This window comes from Streptopelia decaocto (assembly GCF_964273445.1).
Source record: "Streptopelia decaocto genome assembly, chromosome: 5".
Classification (NCBI taxonomy): domain Eukaryota; kingdom Metazoa; phylum Chordata; class Aves; order Columbiformes; family Columbidae; genus Streptopelia; species Streptopelia decaocto.
In genome coordinates, this window is record NC_138659.1 from 7655275 (window position 1) to 7676568 (window position 21294).

General features: G+C 55.8%; 2 protein-coding genes across 2 annotated transcripts in view; both read left to right on the plus strand.

Annotated features, from left to right (window-relative positions):
- Positions 1–9331, plus strand: part of XPR1 (xenotropic and polytropic retrovirus receptor 1) — a 108654-nt gene extending 99323 nt beyond the window's left edge. Inside the window, exons 12-15 of the mRNA XM_082054710.1 lie at positions 1358–1524; positions 2023–2162; positions 2969–3190; positions 4599–9331. Of these exons, the coding sequence (XP_081910836.1) occupies positions 1358–1524; positions 2023–2162; positions 2969–3190; positions 4599–4659 (590 nt within the window). The 3' untranslated portion in view covers positions 4660–9331. The remainder of the gene's footprint in view (positions 1–1357; positions 1525–2022; positions 2163–2968; positions 3191–4598) is intronic.
- Positions 9332–11360: 2029 nt separating this feature from the next.
- KIAA1614 lies at positions 11361–21055 on the plus strand. Its single transcript, XM_082053044.1, has 10 exons — positions 11361–11381; positions 12136–12747; positions 13358–13421; positions 14530–14682; positions 16428–17677; positions 17755–17890; positions 18595–18802; positions 19306–19418; positions 19532–19716; positions 20067–21055. The coding sequence occupies exons 2-10, from the start codon at positions 12141–12143 to the stop codon at positions 20258–20260; spliced, it is 2910 nt and encodes a 969-aa protein (XP_081909170.1). The 5' UTR covers positions 11361–11381; positions 12136–12140; the 3' UTR covers positions 20261–21055.
- The last annotated feature ends 239 nt before the right edge of the window (positions 21056–21294 follow it).

Below are 21294 nucleotides of genomic sequence, written 5' to 3' on the forward strand. Positions count from 1 at the left end.
ACGGAGGACGCCAGTTTGCTGCTCAAAGGCTTCCAGCCTTGCGCAGAAAGCAGGGAAGCGAGCCCAGCCTGCGAGCTGCCGCAGACCCCACATCCTTCCTTTCCCTCCGCCGATGTGAAGCGTCGCCGCAGATGGGCTTTGCTGCATAAGTGGCTTTAATAGATTTGCTTTTAGAGGGGAGTGTTTTGAACGGAGAATGAGCGCATGTGTTTGACCTATATCCTACGCATCATGTCCAGGAAGCCTGAAGGGTGTAATGGGAGGAATGTATTCTTACACGATGCCTCTCATTTTCAACTCCATTAATTATTATTGGATTGCTGCCTTTATGTTGTAACTGTTAGAAATGAGAAGGAGAGAGAAAATTGCCCTGTCGCTCCCTCTGTGATCAGCTTCGGGGGTTCTGTTGTTTTAAAGCCACGTATATGGAAAACAGCACTGTCATTTAGCGTGGCAGCATCGGATTTGGACTGGAAACATTCTGTTTTTTTTGTACTGGAAGCGTTATTGGCTTTGTTAGAAAGAATCGGTGAGTGAGCAATTACAGTGGCTGCACAGAAAGGAGGCAAGACTCCCAGCACCAGCGAGATGCAAAGCAACTCAGCTTTGCAAAGCGTTACAATATATTGTATTTTTATGAACTTTATGACCCAGATTTGCTAATTAAAAGCAAACAGAATGATCAGATCCATGTGTTTTTGGGGGGGAATGGGAAACAGCTTAGTTGCAAAAACGAATCCACAGGAGAGCAGACTTTGGGTCCACAGTCCTGTGTTTCATAAAGAGAAGCTCTGCCTGGGCATTTAAATACTGAGTCTTCTTTGGCATTTATACGTACATGTTAACATTTTGCCTTCTTTTTGCTTAATTTGCCACCACAACCTCTGAAATGGCTACTGGAAATTCCCGTGCTGCCCATCCCCTTTCAGGCTTTTAGCACGTTAATCCACAGTTGCTTATATTCAGGCAAACTAAAATATTCTCTGACAAAACCCTCCCAACCGAGCACTGCCTGATTGTGTTTTGTTTTGTACAAGCCAGTGTCCCTTGTGAAATAATGGCCCTCAGCTTCCACCTGCCGTTCAGAGTTAGAATGACAGGTCTACCACAAGTTTCAAGAAAAAATTAGCACAAATTATAGTCCCAAGTGCAAAACATTGCATGAAATTAAAGCGGAATTAATATACAGCTGGTCCTGATAAGGCTTTTGGTTTGTTTCAGATTAGCTAGACAGATTTTCCCGGAACTTGAATAAAAGGGGTGTTATTTCCACTGATCAAATCAGCCGAATTGTAGCTATTTTAGGAAGGAATCTGCTTTAAGTTGTACAGAAGTATGTTGTTCTTCTCTTTTCCAGCTAAAAACCACAGTGACACCCAAGTGTTCTTCTACCTGTGGATTATCTTCTATTTCATCAGCTCATGCTATACCCTAATTTGGGACCTGAAGATGGACTGGGGTCTCTTCGACAAAAATGCTGGTGAAAATACCTTTCTTCGAGAAGGAATTGTATACCCACAGAAAGTGAGTATACAGCCTGCTCTTACATTAGAGAAGGCTTTTAATATTTTAATGAAATGTGTGGAGCATGTTGCAGGTGACTGCTGGTGCTTCCTGAGTGCTATGGGCTGGGATTTTCTAGTTGTATAGTTCATTTTGCTAGCTGTATGGTTCAATTTTTTGACACTGAGGGTGGTGAAACACTGGCCAAGGTTGCCCAGGGAGGTGGTGGATGCCCCATCCCTGGGGACATCCCACGCCAGGCTGGACAGGGCTCTGAGCAACCTGAGCTGGTGAAGATCCCTGCTCATGACAGGGGTGGCACTGGATGAGCTTTAAATGACCCTTCCAACCCAAATTATTCTGTGATTCTATTATTTATTTGAAAGAAATCATGTCATGTTTTTCACTTCTCTGGTGGTTGAACAGCAAATTCTATATCTTCCTGAAGGCCTGAAGACGTCTGTCTTCTGTGCAGCACGTGTACGATGACCTGTCCTGATTGCCTCTCTTGTTCTTCAGGCATACTACTATTGTGCCATTGTAGAAGATGTCATCCTGCGTTTTGCGTGGACCATCCAGATCTCCCTCACTTCCATGCAAATCTTTCCGTACGCTGGGGACATCATTTCGACTGTATTTGCCCCACTTGAAGTATTCCGGTAAGGCTGCTGGATCTAACAGTTTGTTTCACTTTTATGTTTTTATTACTTGTTTTAACATCAGCACGATGGGAAATGCCTTGCTCCTTGGACATGGAAGATACTAGTCCTTGAAAATGGAAGACTAGGTCTGACAGGAACATTTAATCCAAGCAGGGTGCTGAGTGAAGAAAGCTGTGGAGGGCTCCGCAGCAATGTGGGGCTGTGTTTGCAGTTTCCTCTGAACATAGACCTAATCTGGAGGGTTTTGTTATTACTAAATTTCTCCTTAAAATTACCTTGTTGCAATTTCCAGATGAAACTTCCCTTGATTCTCAGATTTACAGTTATTCTCGAATCTCTGCTGCTTTTCCAAACATTAATTTGGGTTCTACGTCATCGGTTTGGATCCTGTAAGCTTGTAAGACTCTTTATATACTGGTACTCTAGTTAGAGACCGATCTCCACAGCTTTCTGAAATGAGTAAAAGCGCTTGAAGCTGAACCTCCCCCAGGTACATGGTGGAGGTTGCATTTTGCTTGTCATGCCTTCTGCCTGCATGCTGTCCAGACGAGGGCTGTCATCATTAGGACAAGGAATGAGCCTGACAGATCTGTTTTTCTCCAGAGGGCTGGGAAGATGTTGTAGCAGATGCTGCTGTTAGTCATTTGCTGTTTCTTCATAGTCCCAGGGTGTTCCCAGAGGCACTTTGATCACTGAGAACAGTCCGTGGTATCTAGGCGCAGGTATCAGTGCTTCACCCAACACAGGTGGTGCCCATAAAAGTGGAACCAAATTGGTAATTTTCACTTTTTTCCTCCACCCAGGCGGTTTGTGTGGAACTTCTTCCGTCTGGAGAACGAGCACCTGAACAACTGTGGTGAGTTCCGTGCCGTGAGGGACATCTCCGTGGCACCGCTCAACGCCGATGACCTGACGCTCTTGGATCAGATGATGGACCAGGAGGATGGTGTACGAAACCGCCGCAAGAACAAGCAGTGGAAGCGCAGCCAGAGCGTGTCCTTGCGCAGACCTCGCCTTGCTTCACAGTATGTTTTGCCTCTCCTCTAGCACAACAAACCAAATCACGTGTTGGAACTGTTGTTAACGCGTGGTGGCCTTTTATGAACTGGTTAATCATGCAAAGATCACAGTCTAATAGTTACTCAAAGGGAGGACAGGTCCAATTAGTAAGTGACTGTTTCTCTGATGGAGGGTTGATCCATCCTTTGCATCATCTTGGGGTTCTGGTAAACCACTGGAAAAGAGAGTTCCCTTTACAAAACTCCCCTTCTGCAAAAAGTAGCCTGTAGCCATTGCCAGAGGTTATAAATCCAAACCTGGAAGAGAGGTTCTCTTGAACTGGCCATTTCCAGGTCTCAAACCACCCCAACGTTTCAGTTATGGTTTGGTTGACGTTTCCTATGTGACATCTCAGACTCCTTCCTCTCCTAAATGGCCATGCCATTTTTCTCCCAACCCCACCTCCTTACAGCCTAGACATTTCCCCACCTTTGGCCAAGAGGCAAGCTTGGGCTCCCTGGGGGTGCTGAAGCACAGCATGTCAGGGGTGTTGTGCAATTCCTGCAGCACGTTTCCCTCTTCCATCACTGGATGGGAGGACGAGGAGCCGGTGTCTGTCACACAAAGGGTGTGCTCTGGCCTGAGCCGCAGCACTTGGGCTCAGAGTACACAGATATGACTGATACCAACAGTCATGTGGCTGCTAGACACTGAAAAACTTGATGCAGAGGGGATGTGGGCCAAAGCCTGTTTGAATTCCCTACCACCATGTCTGTTTACCCTTTGGACATAGAATCATTTTGTTTGGAAAAGGCCTTTAAGATCATCATGTCCAACCATTAACCTAACGCTGCCAAGTTCACCACTAAATTATGTCCCCGAGAACCTCATCTACACATCTTTTGAAGCCCTCCAGGGATGGTGACTCCACCACTTCCCTGGCAGCCTGTTCCAATGCCCGATAACCCTTTCCATGAAGAAATTTTTCCTGATATTCAATCTAAACCTCCCGTGATGTAACTTGGGGCCATTTCCTCTCATCCTATCGTTTGTTACTTGGGAGAAGAGACCAACACCATCCATGTTCCAACCTCCTTTCAGGCAGTTGTAGAGAGTGAGAAGCAAACTGGGACGTGTCCAGCATCTTCCAAAAGAAGCTGCTGTAGCTCTGAGCAGCCCGGGACAGGTGGAACAGGCGCAGTGTGGCAGGGGCAGAGCCACGGGAGGAGGATGCTCAGGGACAGCTGGGACGTATTTATACCGCTCTGCTATTCCCAGCGAGAGTGGGAGAGTGCGAAACAATTCCAGCAGAGGGAAACAATTCGTCTCTGTGGAAGAAACATTTCCAAGCACACTGCAGTGTTATTGTCTGCATGTAGCAATGGAAATTTCTTCTCCCCAGTGAGCGTTTCCTGTGTGTTTTCTTTTTCGCAGGTCCAAGGCTTCTGACACCAAGGTATTGATAGACGACCTAGCGAATGAAGTGAACACATGAGATGGCCGTGGTCTCCGATGCCGCCTCCTTTGTTTTCTCGTTCTGTTCCCCTCTTCCCCAAGTAACCCGATCTCTGGTACAGTTCCAGCTGAAAACAGGAGAAAACACTGAACACATTTTCCGAGCTCTTCCAGACCAGATCCTATGGACCCCAACAAGCTCACTGTGTTTCGTTTCTTTTCTTCTGGGTTAATTTTAATGTTCTATTTAAAAAAAAAAAAAAAAAAAAAAAAGAAAGAAAAAAAAAAGAAATAAAATATTTTACTTTGTTTTGCCAATAAAGAGGACAGTTCAGGAAAGAAGGATTGTTTACAGTCTCAACAAGGACATACAAACCTATCTGGATAACGAAGCATCGTAGGGACTCCCTCATGGGACAGTGCCGAGAGCACCTTCGGTTTCTGCTTGGCCCGGTTTTGACTGGTTGAAACCGGACTTAAGTTTTTAAACCTGATGTTTTTGGTTTTGTTTTGGGTTTTTTTTTTCTTCATATCCAGCGCTGAGGCACTGGCTGCACTTGCAGGGAAAGTGCACTTAGAGCAGTATCTTCATTCATGAAGCTACTTTTTAATTTGATGTAACTTTTCTTATATTTTTTTGGAAAATATGATGTATCTGTTGCATATAGTTTTCACATTATTTATGAAACTTAACAACCATATGAGAGTGATTTTGAGTCCTGTGCAATCACGGTTGTAAACGGTAAAACAAAGCCAGGAATGTACATCTGGATCTCCAGGGTTGTGGGGTGATGCCCTGCGAATACCCCTCGCGTGAGACATCTTGCACCTCTGTTTACCTTTTCTCTCTTTCTTTTCTGTTTTATTTTAAACCAAAGTTTCTCTTTCTGTTCGATGCCAACTTTCCGTGCAGATGATCCTAAAGGCCCTTTGGAAAGGAGAAGTTGGGTCCTACCAACAGTGCAAAAACCAGGCGAACTAAGGCTTCAGAACTGCGTTCTCCAGATCAAAAAACAACATTTTTCAAAGCCTTAATAGATGGCGTGAGGGCATCCTTGTAGCGAGCAGGGGACATTTCATGGTGTTCTCCTGCAGAAGTGGAGCGGGACAGGGCGAGGAGGTGATGGATTCCATGAGCAGTTGCGCAGGGATGGGATTTTGGGAGCGGTTGTGCGTTGGAGAGCTGTCGGGGAGCATGGAAAAGATGGTGTTGTGCCCACAAGAAGCCGGGAGGAGACCTGTTTTTGAATTTCACCTTCGGTGAAATTCAAAAACAGGTCTCCTCCCGGCTTCTTGTTTGGCAAAAATGTCGGGCGCAATCCCAGCACCCTAGTTCGCATGATGGAATTGCAGCAATCCCTGCTCAGCTGCTGTCGGGTGGTTCTTTTTGTTTTAATTAGCTAATAGCATGGTTTCTTACACAACCGGTACGTTGCATTTTTCTCCGTTTGCCTGCTGTGCCTCTTGCCCAGAGGAGCTGAAGAAGGAAACCTAGTTCTCTACGTTTAATTTGGATTTGATTAGGCGGCGGCGGACCCGTGCCAGGCTGAGGGCAGCGCTGCAAACCTGTAACCACCTGCATTTCTGTGACGTGCTCTTGGCTTATAAAGGGACCTGCAGGGAGATGCCTCCGCGTGTGGGTGGTGGAGGAGCTGGTGTGTGATGTGGTGCTTCTCACAGCTCCTGTGTCCACCCGCTCCGGCGGGGAGGGCTCTGGACTAGCAGGGGTTGTGGTGCGTCACCCCTTTGGAGCCTGTTTTCCCATCTTTAACCCCTTTAGGTCTTTTGTTCTTGCTTAAACAGAAGGTTCCCGTTTATATGGAAGCGGAGCCTGAGATATAAAGCCCATTAAAATATTTCCGTTTCCGAACTTGCGTTGCAGCGGTTGTTGACATTTCCAGACCTCGCGTAGGTGTTTCCAGCAAGAGCGGTGGGAGAGGAGAGAAGCCAGACCTTCTGGAGGGCAATCCAAAATAAACCAGTGCTGTTCCTTGAACAGGTGGTTCTTTACAAAAAGAAGCAGAGTTTACTGGTAATTCAGCCTTTTAGAGGGAAGGGAAAAATACAGAGAGACATTTGGAAGTGATGGGGAGAGCAGGGCATGGTTTGGGTGGGCTGTGTCCCACCTGCGCCATCCAACCGTCTGCTTCCCAACCTGGTGGGGAGGGTCAAGTCGCAAGTAATTAAATGCCTATTCTGTAGTTTATCAAAGCCCATGGGGAAACAAGAATTCAGTCTGTCTGTCTGCTCTGCTCCTTGCTCTGCTTTTTCCCTTCCCTTTTTCTGTCTTTGCTGGCAGGAGAAATAAGAACAAGGGTGGTGACATGCTACAGCTAGCAAATGTTATCTCCTAAAATAAAACACCATCCCTTTTGGCAGTGAAGATGCTCTCTAGGAGGAAAGGAGCCTGAATTCCTGGAGGCTTTTGGAGGCTCCCAGCTCCCCAGTCCTGTGTCTGCATGTTCCCTCCCTCCCTCCCTGAGATTTCTGAGAAATCAGACATGCAGATTCCTCCTGAGAGCGAGCACTAAAGCCAGGATGGCTCCGCATCTCTGAGAACATCTGGCCAATAAAGGGGAGACCTAACGAAGCCGAGCAGATGGTGAGAGAAAATGATGAGAGAAAATGACCCCATCCCTCCTTACCAGTGGCCTGGGGTGGCTTCCTTCTGTGAGCAGGTTTTGCTAAGGGGTGTTTGAAACACTCCTGGAGGGAGGAGAGCAAAGTTAAAAAGAGTTTTTATTTTTTTTTAATCCAGCGTTTTAGTTGCTGGGATGTAGCTGGATGGAAAGTGGAAGCTCAGACTGGTCTGTGCCCGCTGTGAAGCTTTCGGGTGCTGAGCTCTCCCCTCTTCTTGCGAGTCAGTGCAGAGGCTGTGGCTGCGTTTGGCTCAGGATGGCATGGAAGCCGCTTTTGGCTGCCAGGAACCCTTGCAGATGGAGATGGAGATGGAGAGGAGATGCCACAGTGTGGCCAGTGACTTCTGGAGATTCCCTTTGAACTTGCTTCATGCTGATGTCCCTCCTGCTTTCCATCCTTCCTGCTCTTCCAGGGTTTTTTGGGGTTGCAGGGGGTTTGGAGTTGCAGCATCCAGGGTTTATTTGCTAGTTGGCATTCGCTGGGTGGCTTTGGGACCTTGTCACCAGCAATGCCGGGTCCCCCAGCCTGGGGAGGGCTGTGCTGTATACTGGAGGTGCCCACTCCTGTTCCTCCTCCTTCAGTCGGTGTCTTTGCCGTTTGTCCTGAGCTGATGGTCTGCAGGGCAAGAGGGAATGGCTGGCAGCAGCCTTCAGTGTGAAAATCTTTGACGGGGAGGAAGAGAGTGTTTTGTGAGCGCGATCCGGGTTGGGGAGATGACAATCCCTGGGGGTTTTACTGCAGATCTCCATGGCAAAAAGCCTTCGAGCTTTGCCTGCGGTTTGAACAGCCGAGTGATTTTGGCCTTACCCTGCAAGGATGCTGCCGCATGCTGCTTGCCTGACGCTGGCATGTGCCCCAGGTTTTTGGGGGGTTTGTGGACCTGACGTCAGGGCTTCGCGCTGGGATGTGCCCCGGGACTGGGACACGACCCGGGTCCCCCTGGGAGCACAAAAGCCACTTTGGTCACATGCTGCATCCTGGCCCTGTGTCCTCCCTCCTCTTCTCCACCGTTCTGCTTCGCACTCGCAGTGGGGAAGATGATCTTCTGCCTTAATTTTTTTTTTTTAATTTACATTTTTATTTCAGAAGGCGATTGGATTGCTTTGTCTCCTTGGGAAAGAGGGGCCGGGGCTCCTGAGGGGAATACTGGAAAATCCCTGTGGTAACTATAGCAGTCACGGTTGGGCTCGGTGGCTGTCACCTCATCAAACCTTGCCTCCCTTCGGTGATGCTGTCCCGTGGGGTGAGCTGTCAACCCTCCAGCGCCGTGGGGTTACACTGGGGTGTCCGCATCCCTCGGAGGCTTCGCTCTCTGCTGCAGCAGCCTGGCTGCAAGAGAAATGCGGGGTTTGCAGGGGGAGGAGAGGAGAGGACTGGTGATATTTGGTGTACCCAGATGCTGATGCCCCAGCCCCAGCACAGCCTTGGAGCCATGAGCGAGAAGCACCGACCCTGCTTGGGATGATGCCCCATGGCCTGACAGTCCCTCAAGCTCTAGAAACCAAAATTGCAAGCTCTTTGCTCCAGAGGAGAAAATTGGGCAGCCTGGTAGAACTTGTGATGACCTCCCCATCCCGTAGGTCCTGGCACAGGATCGGCGACTGGAAGGGACCTGGGGTAGAAATGCCAAAGTTCCCCCCTGGTCCTGCTGCCGCCTTCCTCTCCCCTCCCTGCTGTGTTGGTCTAAATGATCTTTCTATGAAGCCCTGTAGATGTCAAAAGTAATTATGGAGTGTGATTAGTCCTCTGTGGGTGCTTTCTTTCTTTCTTTCCTCCTTCTTTCTCTTTTGCTATCCCCTTCTCCACTCTTCTTTTTTGGCTAAGTGGAAAAGGTGAGGACAAAGAATTGCCGCTTGCTTGGACTCATGATGTATCTGTGACTGCGCTATTAGCTGTCTCCTCTTTCCTCCCCAAATGGATATAATTTTTAAAGTGTGGAATACCCTTCTTGATAAGTAGGTTTAAAAAAAAATAATGCACAATGTGATACTGTTTCATAGTTTCTAGGTGGTTGTATAAAGCAAAGTTACTGTGATTGTGTTTTTCAAAGGAAAAAGTGATTGGTTACGAAATCTGTCCTTTTTTCATTATTACAAGCTCTTTGTTTTCCAATGATCTGATGGCTCTTTTGTCCCCGGTCTGTGTGTCTTTCTTCCCACATCCCACCTCTGGTGCTGCATCCATCCAGGAAGGATTTGCTTCCACTGGTCCGTACGGATGCTGCTCCTGCGCCCTCGGGAGCTGTGCGCTGTCACCGGTGGCCGGAGGTGGGGGACACCTGTGTCCTGAGAAGAAGTGGAGGTGTTCGGAGGAAGGACGTGGGCAGGAGGGTTTCACAGCCTGCCTGGGGTTCACAGGAAGGTGTTGAGGGCTCAAACCCAACGCACAGCAAGTGATGCTGGAGGAACCCTCCTGCACAGACTGTGCTGGACCACCAAAAGGCTCTTGGTCCTTCTTTGGGAGCCTTTGGTCGCCTCTCTCCAACTTGTCTCTGGTTCAGGGTGTCATCTTGCCTGCACAGGGGGTGACCTGAGGCTGAGCAGCCCCAACCCTGACTTGTCTGGGGTCTGTGCTTTCATTTTACTCTCTTAAATCTCTTAATCATCATCTCTTGCAATCAATCTTCCTCCAGAAGAGAGAGCCCGGTGCCTTGAAATCACTCTAAGCCTGGTGCTGCTCACGCCAGCTGCATCCCAGAGGTTTAATCCTGCCCGCGGCTCCCTGCCTGGTGGCAGGAGCCCGCCTGCCCTGACTTTGGCACCTCAGCGGGCAGTTTGTCCCCAGCTTGATGGGGACAACATCTCCCAGGCGAATTTCACCTCCCCAGCCCCGGCAGAGGAGCCGGGATCCCTCTCCAGGACGACATGGAGGTAAGGATGGGTCCCAGCGTCTTCCACCCAAACCTTCCTGGGAGCAGCCAGGGGACAATGTGGGGCCACTGGGGTGGTAGGGGACATTTTAAGAAGATAAAACTGATTTCTTGCTGCTCGTGCTGGCAGGGGTCAGTGTGGCCGGAGCCCGGGAGGATTAAAACAATTTCATAATCCCGGTGATTTCCTTTTGATCGGGATTATGAAACCAATCACAAAAATCAAAAGCCGCGGCTTAAAGCAGCAGCCGGTGTGGGGCCGGGACGCCCATGGCCCCCGCAGCTCCCGTCCTGCCCCCCGGGGACGGCGGCCCCCGTGGCTCCAGGTAAGTGCTGCCCACCCAGGACCCCGCTCCGGCCTTATGAGTTTAGTGGGGTCTCGAGGGGGAGGAGGACAGGGGATGGGGTTTCGATGTGGGTAGCTCTGTGGGGTGCGTGTTGCACACTGGTTTTAGGGATGATAATGATGATGATGGATACACCAAGCTCAGCTCCCACCACCCTCCCCCCGAAGATGCTCGGTCTGGAGCCCTTGGCCTTGCCTTGCCGGGGGGTCCGCGCAGGATTTGGCCTCTGAAAAACAGCAACATTTTGCACGTCTGCAAACACGTGATGGTCGCAGGAGGGTGCCCAAAGCTGGGAGGCTTTGCTGCCGGTCTGAAGGCTGTTAGAGAAAACACCCTGACCACGGCAGGACCACCTTCCTCACCCTTTTTGCCCTCCTGGAGCCCCAGCCCCTGGTGCAGCACAGACCTCCCAGCGGTGCCCCCCCGGCAGGCCTGGGGAGGGACGCTGCCCTCACCCGCTCGCTCCCAAACCCACAGCCCAGACAAAGGACATTCCAGAGAGCCGGCCAAGGCAGCCGGGCGTCCCCGTGTCCCAGCGCGGGGTGCTGCGTTCCGCCCTCCGCATGGTCCCCTCTGTCATGGTGGCATCGCCCTTTGGGGCCACCCCTCGGCCATGGGGGGGCAGGCGGTTCGGCGTCGGGGCTGGGGCAGGATTTGGCTGGGTGCCCCAGCGTGGGGTGCGTGCGGAGGAGGAGGAGGAGGAGGAAGAGGAGGCCTGGGCGGGAGGCAGGGCTGCCGCAGCCCCATGGCCCAGCCAAGCGGCTGAGCTCAGGCTCGGCTGAAGGGGCTGGGATTTGCTGGTTCGTCTTTTTTTTTTTTAATTTTTTTTTTTTGCCTTCCCTGCTTCCTTCCCTTCTTCCGCCTTCTTCTCCCTCTTCCCAGCCCTCTCCCGATGCTGCTCCAGGGGTAAGGACACCCTCGCCTCCCACTCGTGCCCCGTCCTGCCGCTGCTCTGCCCCGGGGCAGCGAGGGGCTGCGGTGACCAGGGGGGTGTGGGGGTACCCCGGGGATGCTCCCGCAGCCCCAACCATGGCGGAGGCTCCTCGGGGGGTACCAGCAGGGACAGGGGATGCTCCCGGGGGGGTGCAGGGGGCAGCGGCACCCAGCTGACGCCGGGACCATAATGCTGGTACAGTACGGGTGACACGTGTGACCCTGGCCGGGGCGGAGCGGGGGCTGGTGTCTGTCTGAAAGCAACTTTGGTGAGTTGTATCCATGTGGGATGATGGCTCTTGGGGTTTTGAGGCCCTGATTTGGCTCTGAGAGTGACAGTTCCCTGAAGGGCATCTTTGCTGGGTGCCCCAGGGCACCTGAAATGGCACGGGCAGGCACCCACGCTCCTGCTCAGCCCCCGGCCACCCGCTTTGGGGAACCACTGCTGCCCTGTGTCCCCTGTCCCAGAGCAATGCTGCTATGGTGTCAGTGCTGCAGGTGACCTTGTGCTGTGCCACGTCCCTGTCCCCTTCCCCACGGGCTGTGCACTGCAGTGCCACCACATACCTTGTCCCCTGGGCATGGGCATCAATGACTCTGCTCCCTGCAGAGCCCCAGGGTGGGCAGGAGAGATGCTGGTTTTGCAGGAGGCGCCAAGGCGGGTGCTGAGGAGGAGGAGGCTGAAGGCAGCATGGGGGGGTCACCCATGCTGGCTTTCTCCCCACAGGGCACATGGAGGGGGGCTCATCAACTGAGACACGGCGGGTGCTGCGGCCCCCCAAGCAGCATGGCCAAGCCCCCGTCCCCCCGGAGTGCCCCGAGGCCACCCACAGCCCCCATGCTGTGCTGGAGAGCAAGGTGAAGGCGCTGAAGGAGAAGCGTGGGGCTGGCCGGCTGGGGACCCCCGCAGCTGCCCCCGAACGCCCCTCGCCCAAGAAGTCGCGGCCCCGGCGGGGGAAGCCGGGGGGGGATGTGGATGCAGCGGAACCGCGGGCTCAGCTCCGCACGTACCTGACGGACGGGATGCTGGACGGCGGGGAACCCGCGACCCCCCCGGCCCCCCGCGCTGGCACCCCGGGGCTCTGGCGGGTGCCCGCACCCAAGGGTGATGTGCCAGAAGGCACTGAGCTACCCCATGACAAGAGCGGTGGGACCCAGCGCTCTGCCTCCCCCCATGAGGCACCTCCCCTGGAAGAAGAGGCACGGACCCCATTGCGGGACAGGAGGGGTCCTTCTGGGTCCCCCCCTGCAGCAGAAGGCTGGGAGAGTCTCTCGCTGGCCGAGCGGGTGGAGAAGAACCGGCGGCTGCTGCAGGAGGTGCTGGGCATCACCACCTCTGGTGCGTATTTTGGGCAGGTGGTGGCTGTTTCAGTAGATCCAGGGGAAGCGGGATGGAAAAGCTTTAGGGTGAAGGGGGGTCCTTGGTTCTGTCCTCCAGCCCCCCCCCATGCTGCAGGCACAGCTCTGCGCTGGTTCACACCTCAGGGTTGCCCTGCCCCCCATAGATGCTGCACCCCTTTCCCCAGCAGCTGTTGGAGATGCTTGTGAACAAAACGGGGTGCTGCTTGACTGGGACACTTCACGGTCCCAGCTGCCGGTCCCCTCATCCTGGTGAGGAATTTCGCTGCTAAAAGCAACAAACCGACTTACTGGGGCATTTGCAGTCCATGGGCATCATCTTCCCTTTGCAAGTTGCCACCGGAAAAGGGAATTAATTTCTTCTTCAAAAGCATCTGCCCTGATGACCCCGTGGTCCCCATCCTTGTGAGTGCACCCCGCACCAGGTGGTGTCACCCTACGTCCCGCTCCTCTGGGGTCTCTCCCAGAGCTGGGATAGCACTGAAATGGGCGTTAGGACAGGCTGAGCCATGGGGCTGGGGCTTGGGGGGTTCTACGGGGGCAGGCTGTGGTCTGGCCAGGCTGATGCTTCTCTCCATCCCGCATTTCAGAGGTGCCGGCGAGTGATGGGGACTGGGACTCGGGGGTCTCGCTGCAGGATGCTGAGGGCTCCAGGTAGGTGGGTCCTTGTGTGGAGGTGGTGGGGGGGACATTTCCCTCTTTTCCCCTCCCTGGGTTTATATTTTAAATGTACCCCACAGATTACTACAGGGGCTTGGCCGGGCTGTGGGGCAGCCCCCCAGCGCTGCAGACAGCAGAGGGAAGAGTAGATGGGCTCCAGCGATGCTTTGGTTTGAGATGGGTGGGAGGGTTGAGTCAAGCTGGGTTGTCCACAGGGTGCTTGGGCATGGGGGTCCCTGCTGGAACCCCACATGTGAAGGGAGCTGGGGAAGAGGATGGCACAGAAACTTACCCCAGGTGCTTAAGAGGATCCAGATGGCAGGTGTGTGTAATCTTGTTGGTCTAATGATAAAACTTAGAGGTAGGGGCTAAAAATACGGAGGTGGGCTGGGGAGCAGAGCCGGGGACTGTGTGGGGGATACAAACGAGCAGGGAAACCACCCCCCCCCCCGTATTGTGGTTACTGGTTGTGCTGTGGATGCTGGGGCTGATCGGTGAGAGGCTGAGCCGGGGATGCTGCACTCCCCAGGAGCAGGGGCAGCTGAACCCTGGGGGGAGAGGGGGACTGGCCCCCATGGTGCTGCACAGGGGGCTTGCTGGGGGTTGCTGTGTGCCCACCCTCCTGCTGCGAAGCGGTTAAGGCCATGGTCCCTGAAGTGACTGCCTGAGCTGATTATTTTAATCAGGGGGATTAGGGCCACGGCGGCTGGGGAAGGCAGCGCCAGAGTGGGGCTGTGCCCTACCACAGTCCATGGGTCCCCCCACCCTGCAGCTGCTGGGACTGGGGTGCAGGTGAGGACCCCCTGCAAGGAAGAGAAGGCAGCCAGGTTTGAGTTGAGGGGTCATCCCAAACCTACCTGCGTTTGCATCACTGCGGGTTTACACCGGCAGGGATCAGAGGCAGCGCCTGCCTCGGTTTCCCCATCCACCTCTGGGATGCCTGTGGTGCAAAGCGCTGCCTCGGCTGCCCCGGTGCCCGAGCTGTGCGGTGATGGAGGCCGGGCCCTGCTTTCTCTGGGCAGACCAGCCTCGTCGTCACCGTTAAACCACGTCTAATCCCTGTTATTTTTTCCTAATCCCCCTCCCCGCTGCGGGGCCGCAGGGCCTTTGTCCCCGGGCAGGAGCTGGAGCTGAGCCCGCGGCACGAGCAGGCCAAGCAGCTGCTGCAGCGCGCCCGCATGAAGGCTCGGACGAACCCCCTGCGCGCCAGCCACGACATCCTCCTCCTCCCCAGCGCCGCTGCCCCCCCGAGCAGGTCAGTGCAGCCCCGCGGGCGCGTCCTGCCACCCACCCCACCGCCACGGGGCTCTAGGGGGGGGCGTGTGGATTTGGCGTGTGTGCAGAGCGTGCAGGTGTGCGTACAGAGCGTGCACACGCGTGTAGAGCACGCGTACATGTGTGCAGAGTGTGCGTGTGTGTGCAAAGCGTGCAGGTGTGTGTGCAGAGTGTGCACAGGCTTGTAGAGCAAGCGTACATATGTGCAGAGCGTGCACACGTGTGTAGAGCACGCGTACGTGTGTGCAGAGCACGAATGCGTGTGCAAAGTGTGCAGATGTGTGTGCAGAGCATGCAGGTGTGTGTGCAGAGCGTGCACACGCGTGTAGGGCATGCGTACATGTGTGCAGAGTGTGCATGTGTGTGCGAAATGTGCAGGTGTGTGTGCAGAGTGTGCACACACGTGTAGAGCACGCGTACATGTGTACAGAGTGTGCATGTGTGTGCAAAGCGTGCAGGTGTGTGTGCAGAGTGTGCACAGGCTTGTAGAGCACATGTACATGAGTGCAGAGTGCGAATGTGTGTGCAAAGCGTGCAGGTGTGTGTGCAGAGCATGCACACACGTGTAGAGCACATGTACATGTGTGCTGAGTGTGAATGTGTGTGCAAAGTGTGCGTGTGTGTGCAGAGTATGCATACATGTGTAGAGCACACGTACATGTATGCAGAGTGCAAATGTGTGTGCAGAGCAGGCAGGTGTGTATGCAGAGCATGCACACACGTGTAGAGCACATGTACCTGTGTGCAGAGTGTGAATGTGTGTGCAAAGTGTGCATGTGTGTGTGCAGAGTATGCACACATGTGTAGAGCACATGTACATGAGTGCAGAGTGCAAATGTGTGTGCAAAGCGTGCAGGTGTGTGTGCAGAGCGTGCACACACGTGCAGAGCGCACGTACATGTGTGCAGAGTGTGCATGTGTGTGCAGGGCCGCAGGGTCTGCCGCTCGTGCCCTGCGTGAGCAGCCCCTCTGTGCGGGCACATGTCAAGTCTTTCCACAACAACATTTGGGGGGGTGTTTAATTGTGTTTTATGGCAATGTCACAAGTGATGCACGCTATAGGAGGGAAGAAAGATGACCTAGGCAGGAAGTTTTGTGCTTGTTTTTTTGGGGAGGGGGTTCCTTTGTTTCGTGGTGTGTTTTTGTTTTGTTTTTTAAACGGCAAAAAAAGCAGGGCACAAAAGCAAGCAAAGAGGGAGAAATGGACAAGTTGGTTCAGAAGCACTGCTTTTATTTCCTGAATAACAGGAATAAGAAGAGAAGAAGGACATATAGTGGTAGGACAAGGGGTGATGGCTTTAAACTAAAAGAGGGGGGATTTAGATTAGATATGAGGAAGAAATTCTTCCCCATGAGGGTGGTGAGACACTGACCAGGCTGCCCAGAGCAGCTGTGGATGCCCCATCCCTGGGAATGTTCAAGGACAAGTTAGACAGGGCTCTGAGCAACCTGGTCTAGTGGGAGGTGTCCCTGCCCGTGGCGGGGGGGTGGAACTAGATGATCTTTAAGGTCCTTTCCAACCCAAACCATTCTGTGAATTCTATGCTAATGTCAGGCTGTGGCAGCAGGACATTGCCACAGCTTCAGGGGGCTGCTGGGGAGTGGGTCTGGACACCACGGTGCGGCATTGGGTGGACTTTCCTCCTGCTCCATCTCCTGCTTTTCCCGAGGGAGCCGGGCAGCCCTTGCAGCTCACCCGTGTCCGTCTGTCTGTCCTCACGTCAGGGAGCCCAGCGGGAGGCCGAGCGTCGCCCCCCGGGACGGCGGGAGCCTGAGCGACTCGTCGAGCGGGGAGTCGAGCTGCGGGCGGCCGCGGCGGCCCCGGGGTCCCTCCCCGTCCCGCGTCCGCTTTGAGGACGAGTCGGCCCGCGACGCCGAGGTGCGGTACCTGGAGCGGCTGCAGCTGCGGCACCGGCGGGCGCTGGGCTCCGGGCTCTCCTCCACGGAACCGGTTGCCGGTGGGCAAGTGAAGGACGGGGCCGGCCAGCCCAAAGCCCCAAGCGGTGACTTGGTGGCCGGGGGCAAGTGCAGCGCCTGCGGCTCCCTCCTTGGTGCCACCGCTGGACGGGGTGTGGAGACATCAGCAGCCACCGATGTGGTTGAAAGCAGCCCTGCAGCACAAGGGAGCATCCCAGGGGACAGCGGGGAGCTGAGCGCTGCCCATCCGGAGCCCAAAACCAGGGCTCTGGGGCCACGGGGGTCCCCGCTGTGGATCCTCCCCTCCCGACAGCGCATCCACACTGAGAAGATCAAGGAGACGTACATCGGGGACGTCACCTACATTGATGAGGTGGACTCTGCCCTGGAGAGCACCGACACCTCCGACGGCTGCCGGACAGACAGCGAGGAGGCAGGACCCCGCAGCACCCACCTGCGGGGGCAGCGGGACCCCCGGGCTCGCGGGCACAGGACCTCCCGTGCCACCACACAGGCAGAGGCGAGAGCTGGGAAGGGGACGTGTGTGGCTGATGGTGGCCCTCACGCAGGGGATGGCGGCTCAAATGGCACCGCAAGCCAGCCAGTGGCTGTTTGTCCTCCACCACTGGGGAGAGCCAGCAGTCGGGAGGATGGGGACCCCCACCAGCATCCGAGGGGTGGCGAGGGGCTGGGAAACACCACTCATCCCCCACAGCCGCCCAGCAAGCCCCCAAACTCCTCCTCACAGCCGGGGGCTGGCACCGCAATGCCAGGCACCCACCTACCCGCTCCCCCCACTACCAAAAAGGCCTGCGCCCAGGTGCCTTGCAGAAAAGCCCTCTTCTCTGGCAGCAGCCGCCGGGCGTCAAGCCAGGGAGCTCGGGGCCCGGAGCCTGATGGTGGGAGTGCTGGGCCCCCCCAGCCCGGGGGCACGACGGGGCCAGGGGAGCGGAGGGGTCCCTGCAGCCCCAGGTGGCTCCCAGGGAGCCCACTCCGTGCCTTGTCCACCAACAACTGCAACAACACCCATGGGCAGGACCCCCCAGGGACGGGCAGAGGTAAGAGACGCACGCATGGGGGTGCTGGGGGGGGTCTCCAATGAGGCGGGGATGTGATTGTCTCATTGTGGTTACAGGGGCACCGTCACAGCCTGTCGCTGGCCCTGTTATCCTCGCACCCCAGGAGGCTGCTCATCCCCCTGGGGAAGCTGCTGGGACACCCCGAGCGCAGCAGCAGCAGCAGCGGCCCCCGGCTGGGAGAACAGATTCTGGGTGAGTGTGAGCGAGGGGCTGCTGGTACCCTGCACCCTTTGGTGGGTGCTGCATCCTCCGCATCCCTCCTCAGTACAGCGGGCTGCTGCTGGGCTGAGCCCCCCAAGGCTTCCCAGTAGGAATCTGCCTTTTGGCACCCAAAACCTCCCGGAAAATGCAATACAGAAGTAATGAATTGGTACATGTGTTCAAAGGGAGCTGCATTTCCTCCCACATCTGGTTTTGCCTGCGTTGTTCCAACAAATGTGGCTGTGGAGGTGTTTAGCATGGTGCCAGGTTCTTCCCTTTTGGGGAAAATCAGCTGCTAAATGCTGCCAGCCCTGAGGCTGCCTTGGGGCTCGCCAAACACAATGCTGCTGGACCTGCGCCCAGGCGCAGCAAGTCCCAACCCGGCAGGAGGGATTGGAGGCAGCACTGGGGCTTTGAAGCCCCTAAGCAGGATGTAGTCCCTTCTGTCAGAAAGTGATGGAGGTCTGAAAGCTTGTTAAACCTCTGAAATTATGGGGAAAAAATGGGTAGGGAGCCCTTCAGGTCACTTTGGCGGTCAAGCCACCCCTTGTGCGGCCCGGGTTACTGCTGCGGGGACGTGGCTGCACCCCATTGCACCCTGCACTGCGATCTCACCCAGCTGCAAAGGTGGTTGGTGACCATGACTGTGGTGGACAACCATGGCTGATGGTCACCATCTCTCCCTCTCCATCCAGGGAGCTGGGGCGGCCAGCGAGCCGCAAGGGCAGCAGCGCGTCGGCGTCGGGGCTGAAGAAGCTCCTGAGCAGCCTTAGCCAGAGCACCAAGCAGCGCCTGGGCCGCTTCCGCTGCTACAGCATGGAGCAGCTCCCGGCCCCACCCGGTGCGGCCCCCCTGGACGGCCCCGGTATGAAGAAGTCGCCGTCTCTGCAGTCCCTGACACTGGTGAGCCAAAATGTACCTCCCCATGAGGAGTGTCAGTGTGGGGATGGGGGCAATCCTGCGATAAGAGGGGTGCTGGGGGGTGAAGTGTTTCTGAGCATCGCTCTGTGGCCCCAGGAGATCCCACGGGGGTGTGGGGGCATGTGCCATCCCAAACCTGCTGGGTTTGAACAGCCCAGAGCCAAATGGGGAGTGGGAGGGTGAAGGAGGGGTGGGTGAAAGAACACATTTGGGGTAATTTGGTTCTGGGTTGTGGCTCCTGCCGAGCTGCAAGGTGCCTCCTCAAAAAGCACTGCTCTTTGCACAGGTGTCCTGGCCCGGAGTGGGGGACACCAGCTCATCCCCCTCAGCGGTGTTTTGGGGAGGGATCCAGTGGGGGGACAAGGGGGGCGGGGAGACGAGGGGTGTGGGGTGCCCCCATTCCCTGGGCATGTTGGTGGGTGAAGGGCTGCACTGCCATAAACTATTCACCATCACCCCCATCTCAGCCAGGTGCTTTTCCATAGGTGTCACCCTTCTGCCAGCCCCAAAAAGCCACCTCCACCCAGAGCCTGCACCCTGCCCTGGGCAAGGGACCCCGCGCCAGCGCCTACCTCCTGCCCCAGCCTGCGCCCGACAGGTAGGACAGGGCCTGGCATGTCCCCCCTAGTGCCCAGGAAGGCTGTTTTGGGATGTTGGGCACCCAGAAGCTTCATGGGGTCCCCGCTCAGCCCATCTCCCTTCTCCTCTCAGGATGGGGGGCTCGGCGCCACGGCGCTCGCTGAGTGTGGAGGACATCGGGGCGCCGGGGCGGCTGCGGGCGGTGGGGCGCGTGGTGGAGGTCTTTCCCGACGGCACCAGCCAGCTGGAGCTGCAGCGACCCCCCCATGGCGCCTTTGGGTTCCGTGTCACCTCTGGGCATGGACGGCCTGACACAGGTATGCTGGGGTTGTCCCGAAGTGTCACACTAACCTTAGGGGAAGCACAGCCCCTCTGTGGTGGCTCTTGTCTCTCCCCAGGAGCTTGGGGGTGAGGGGGCGGTTGCCCCAAAGGGATGATGGTGGACGTGGCGGGGGACACTGTCATGTGTGGCTTTGGCCACGCACAGTCCCTTGTGTCCACTAGCACTTGGCTTGGGACACTCACCCACGTCTCAAAGGCCACATATGGTGAATTTGTTGCTCTGCACAAGTGTGCAGCCCAAGGTGGTGGTGGTGGGGGGGGGCACAGCCCAAGCCATGGGGTGCAGAGCTGGGGGCGTGTCACCCATCGCTGTCCCTCTCTGTAGGTGTCTACGTGCAGGAGATGGCAGACGCCGGCACAGCCAAGCTGTACGCGGGGCTCCTGGGCGTGGGGGACGAGATCCTGCAGGTCAACGGGGTGGCCGTCTCGGGGCTGGGGTTGGCCCGAATCCGCGACCTGCTGCTCCGGGCTGACACCCTGTCCCTCCGCGTGCTCCGGCACCGCCCACCACCCCGGTAGTCCCGGCATGGATCCCAGGAACCCTGAGGGGAGGAGGATGATGTCCCGCCAACGTCCCGGGATGCTGCAGGATGGCGCCGCACGGACCCCATGGTACCAGGACTTGCCCTGCTCCGGTGCAATACGTGGCTCCTTGCTGTGGTGGGGACAAAGTGGGACCAAGGACCCCCCCTCTCAGTGTCCAGCATCTCCAGGAGTTGCCCCAGGTGTGAGGGCAGGGGACAGTTCAGCCCTGCCATCGAGCCTGGGTGGGTCTGTCCTGCTGGGCTGCAGAGGCCAGTGTGGGGACAACCCTGTCCCTGCATCCCCCAGGGGACACGGGGCTCCCTGCCAGTGCTGGAAACCTGCACCTGTGCGCTGGTGCATTTCTTTTAAATTATTTCAAACTGCAAAAAAACAAATATATATATATATACGTAGGTAATCACAAAATGCAGTGCCCTTGGCCTGTGGGTGGCACGGAGTGGCTGGGTGGTGACACTTGGCCAGGGGGATGGAACGTGCCCAGCCCCAGGGTCAGGGGGCAGCTGGTGCGTGCAGGAGCCGGGGTGGCTCTGGGTGCTGGGGTGGGTGTGGGTGCCTTCAGGTTGGGCTGAGCCCCACCCAGGCCGGTGTAAACGTGGTGGATGGCTTGTCTGTGGTGCTGAAGGCATGTGGTGGCAGGGGGTGGCATGGCACAAGGTCCCTGGACGGCCCGAGCTGGGATGCTGAGGGCAGGAGGAGCTCTTTGGGGCCCGAAGACCTGCTTGGTCTGTGGGGTGGAGAAACAGGGACAGGACAGGGGGACATCCCCAGAGACCGCTTATGCCTTAAAAGCCAGGAGGGCAATGCCCCGCAGATGCTGGCAGGAGCTTTTCTCAGGAGGCCCCCTGCTTGTCCCCGAGCACGGGTCACTGCAAGAACAGCAGCCGGTGGTCTCTGCCGCACAACACCGGGCAGCAGCAACACATTTATTTAGTGTTAAATGAGGGGCACCACCAACAACAGAAAAAGCAAATGTAGAAGGGAAAAGGGATCAAAGACGGTCTGGTGGC

What these genes read in the sequence shown, in the direction of transcription:
- KIAA1614 (XM_082053044.1), top strand. Translation starts at nt 12,141, where the DNA reads ATGGAGGGGGGCTCATCAACTGAGACACGGCGGGTGCTGCGGCCCCCC. An exon ending in CCCCAGCCTGCGCCCGACAG is followed by an intron (nt 19,419 to 19,531) that starts GTAGGACAGGGC and finishes TTCTCCTCTCAG; the next exon opens with GATGGGGGGCTCGGCGCCAC. An exon ending in GCATGGACGGCCTGACACAG is followed by an intron (nt 19,717 to 20,066) that starts GTATGCTGGGGT and finishes CCCTCTCTGTAG; the next exon opens with GTGTCTACGTGCAGGAGATG.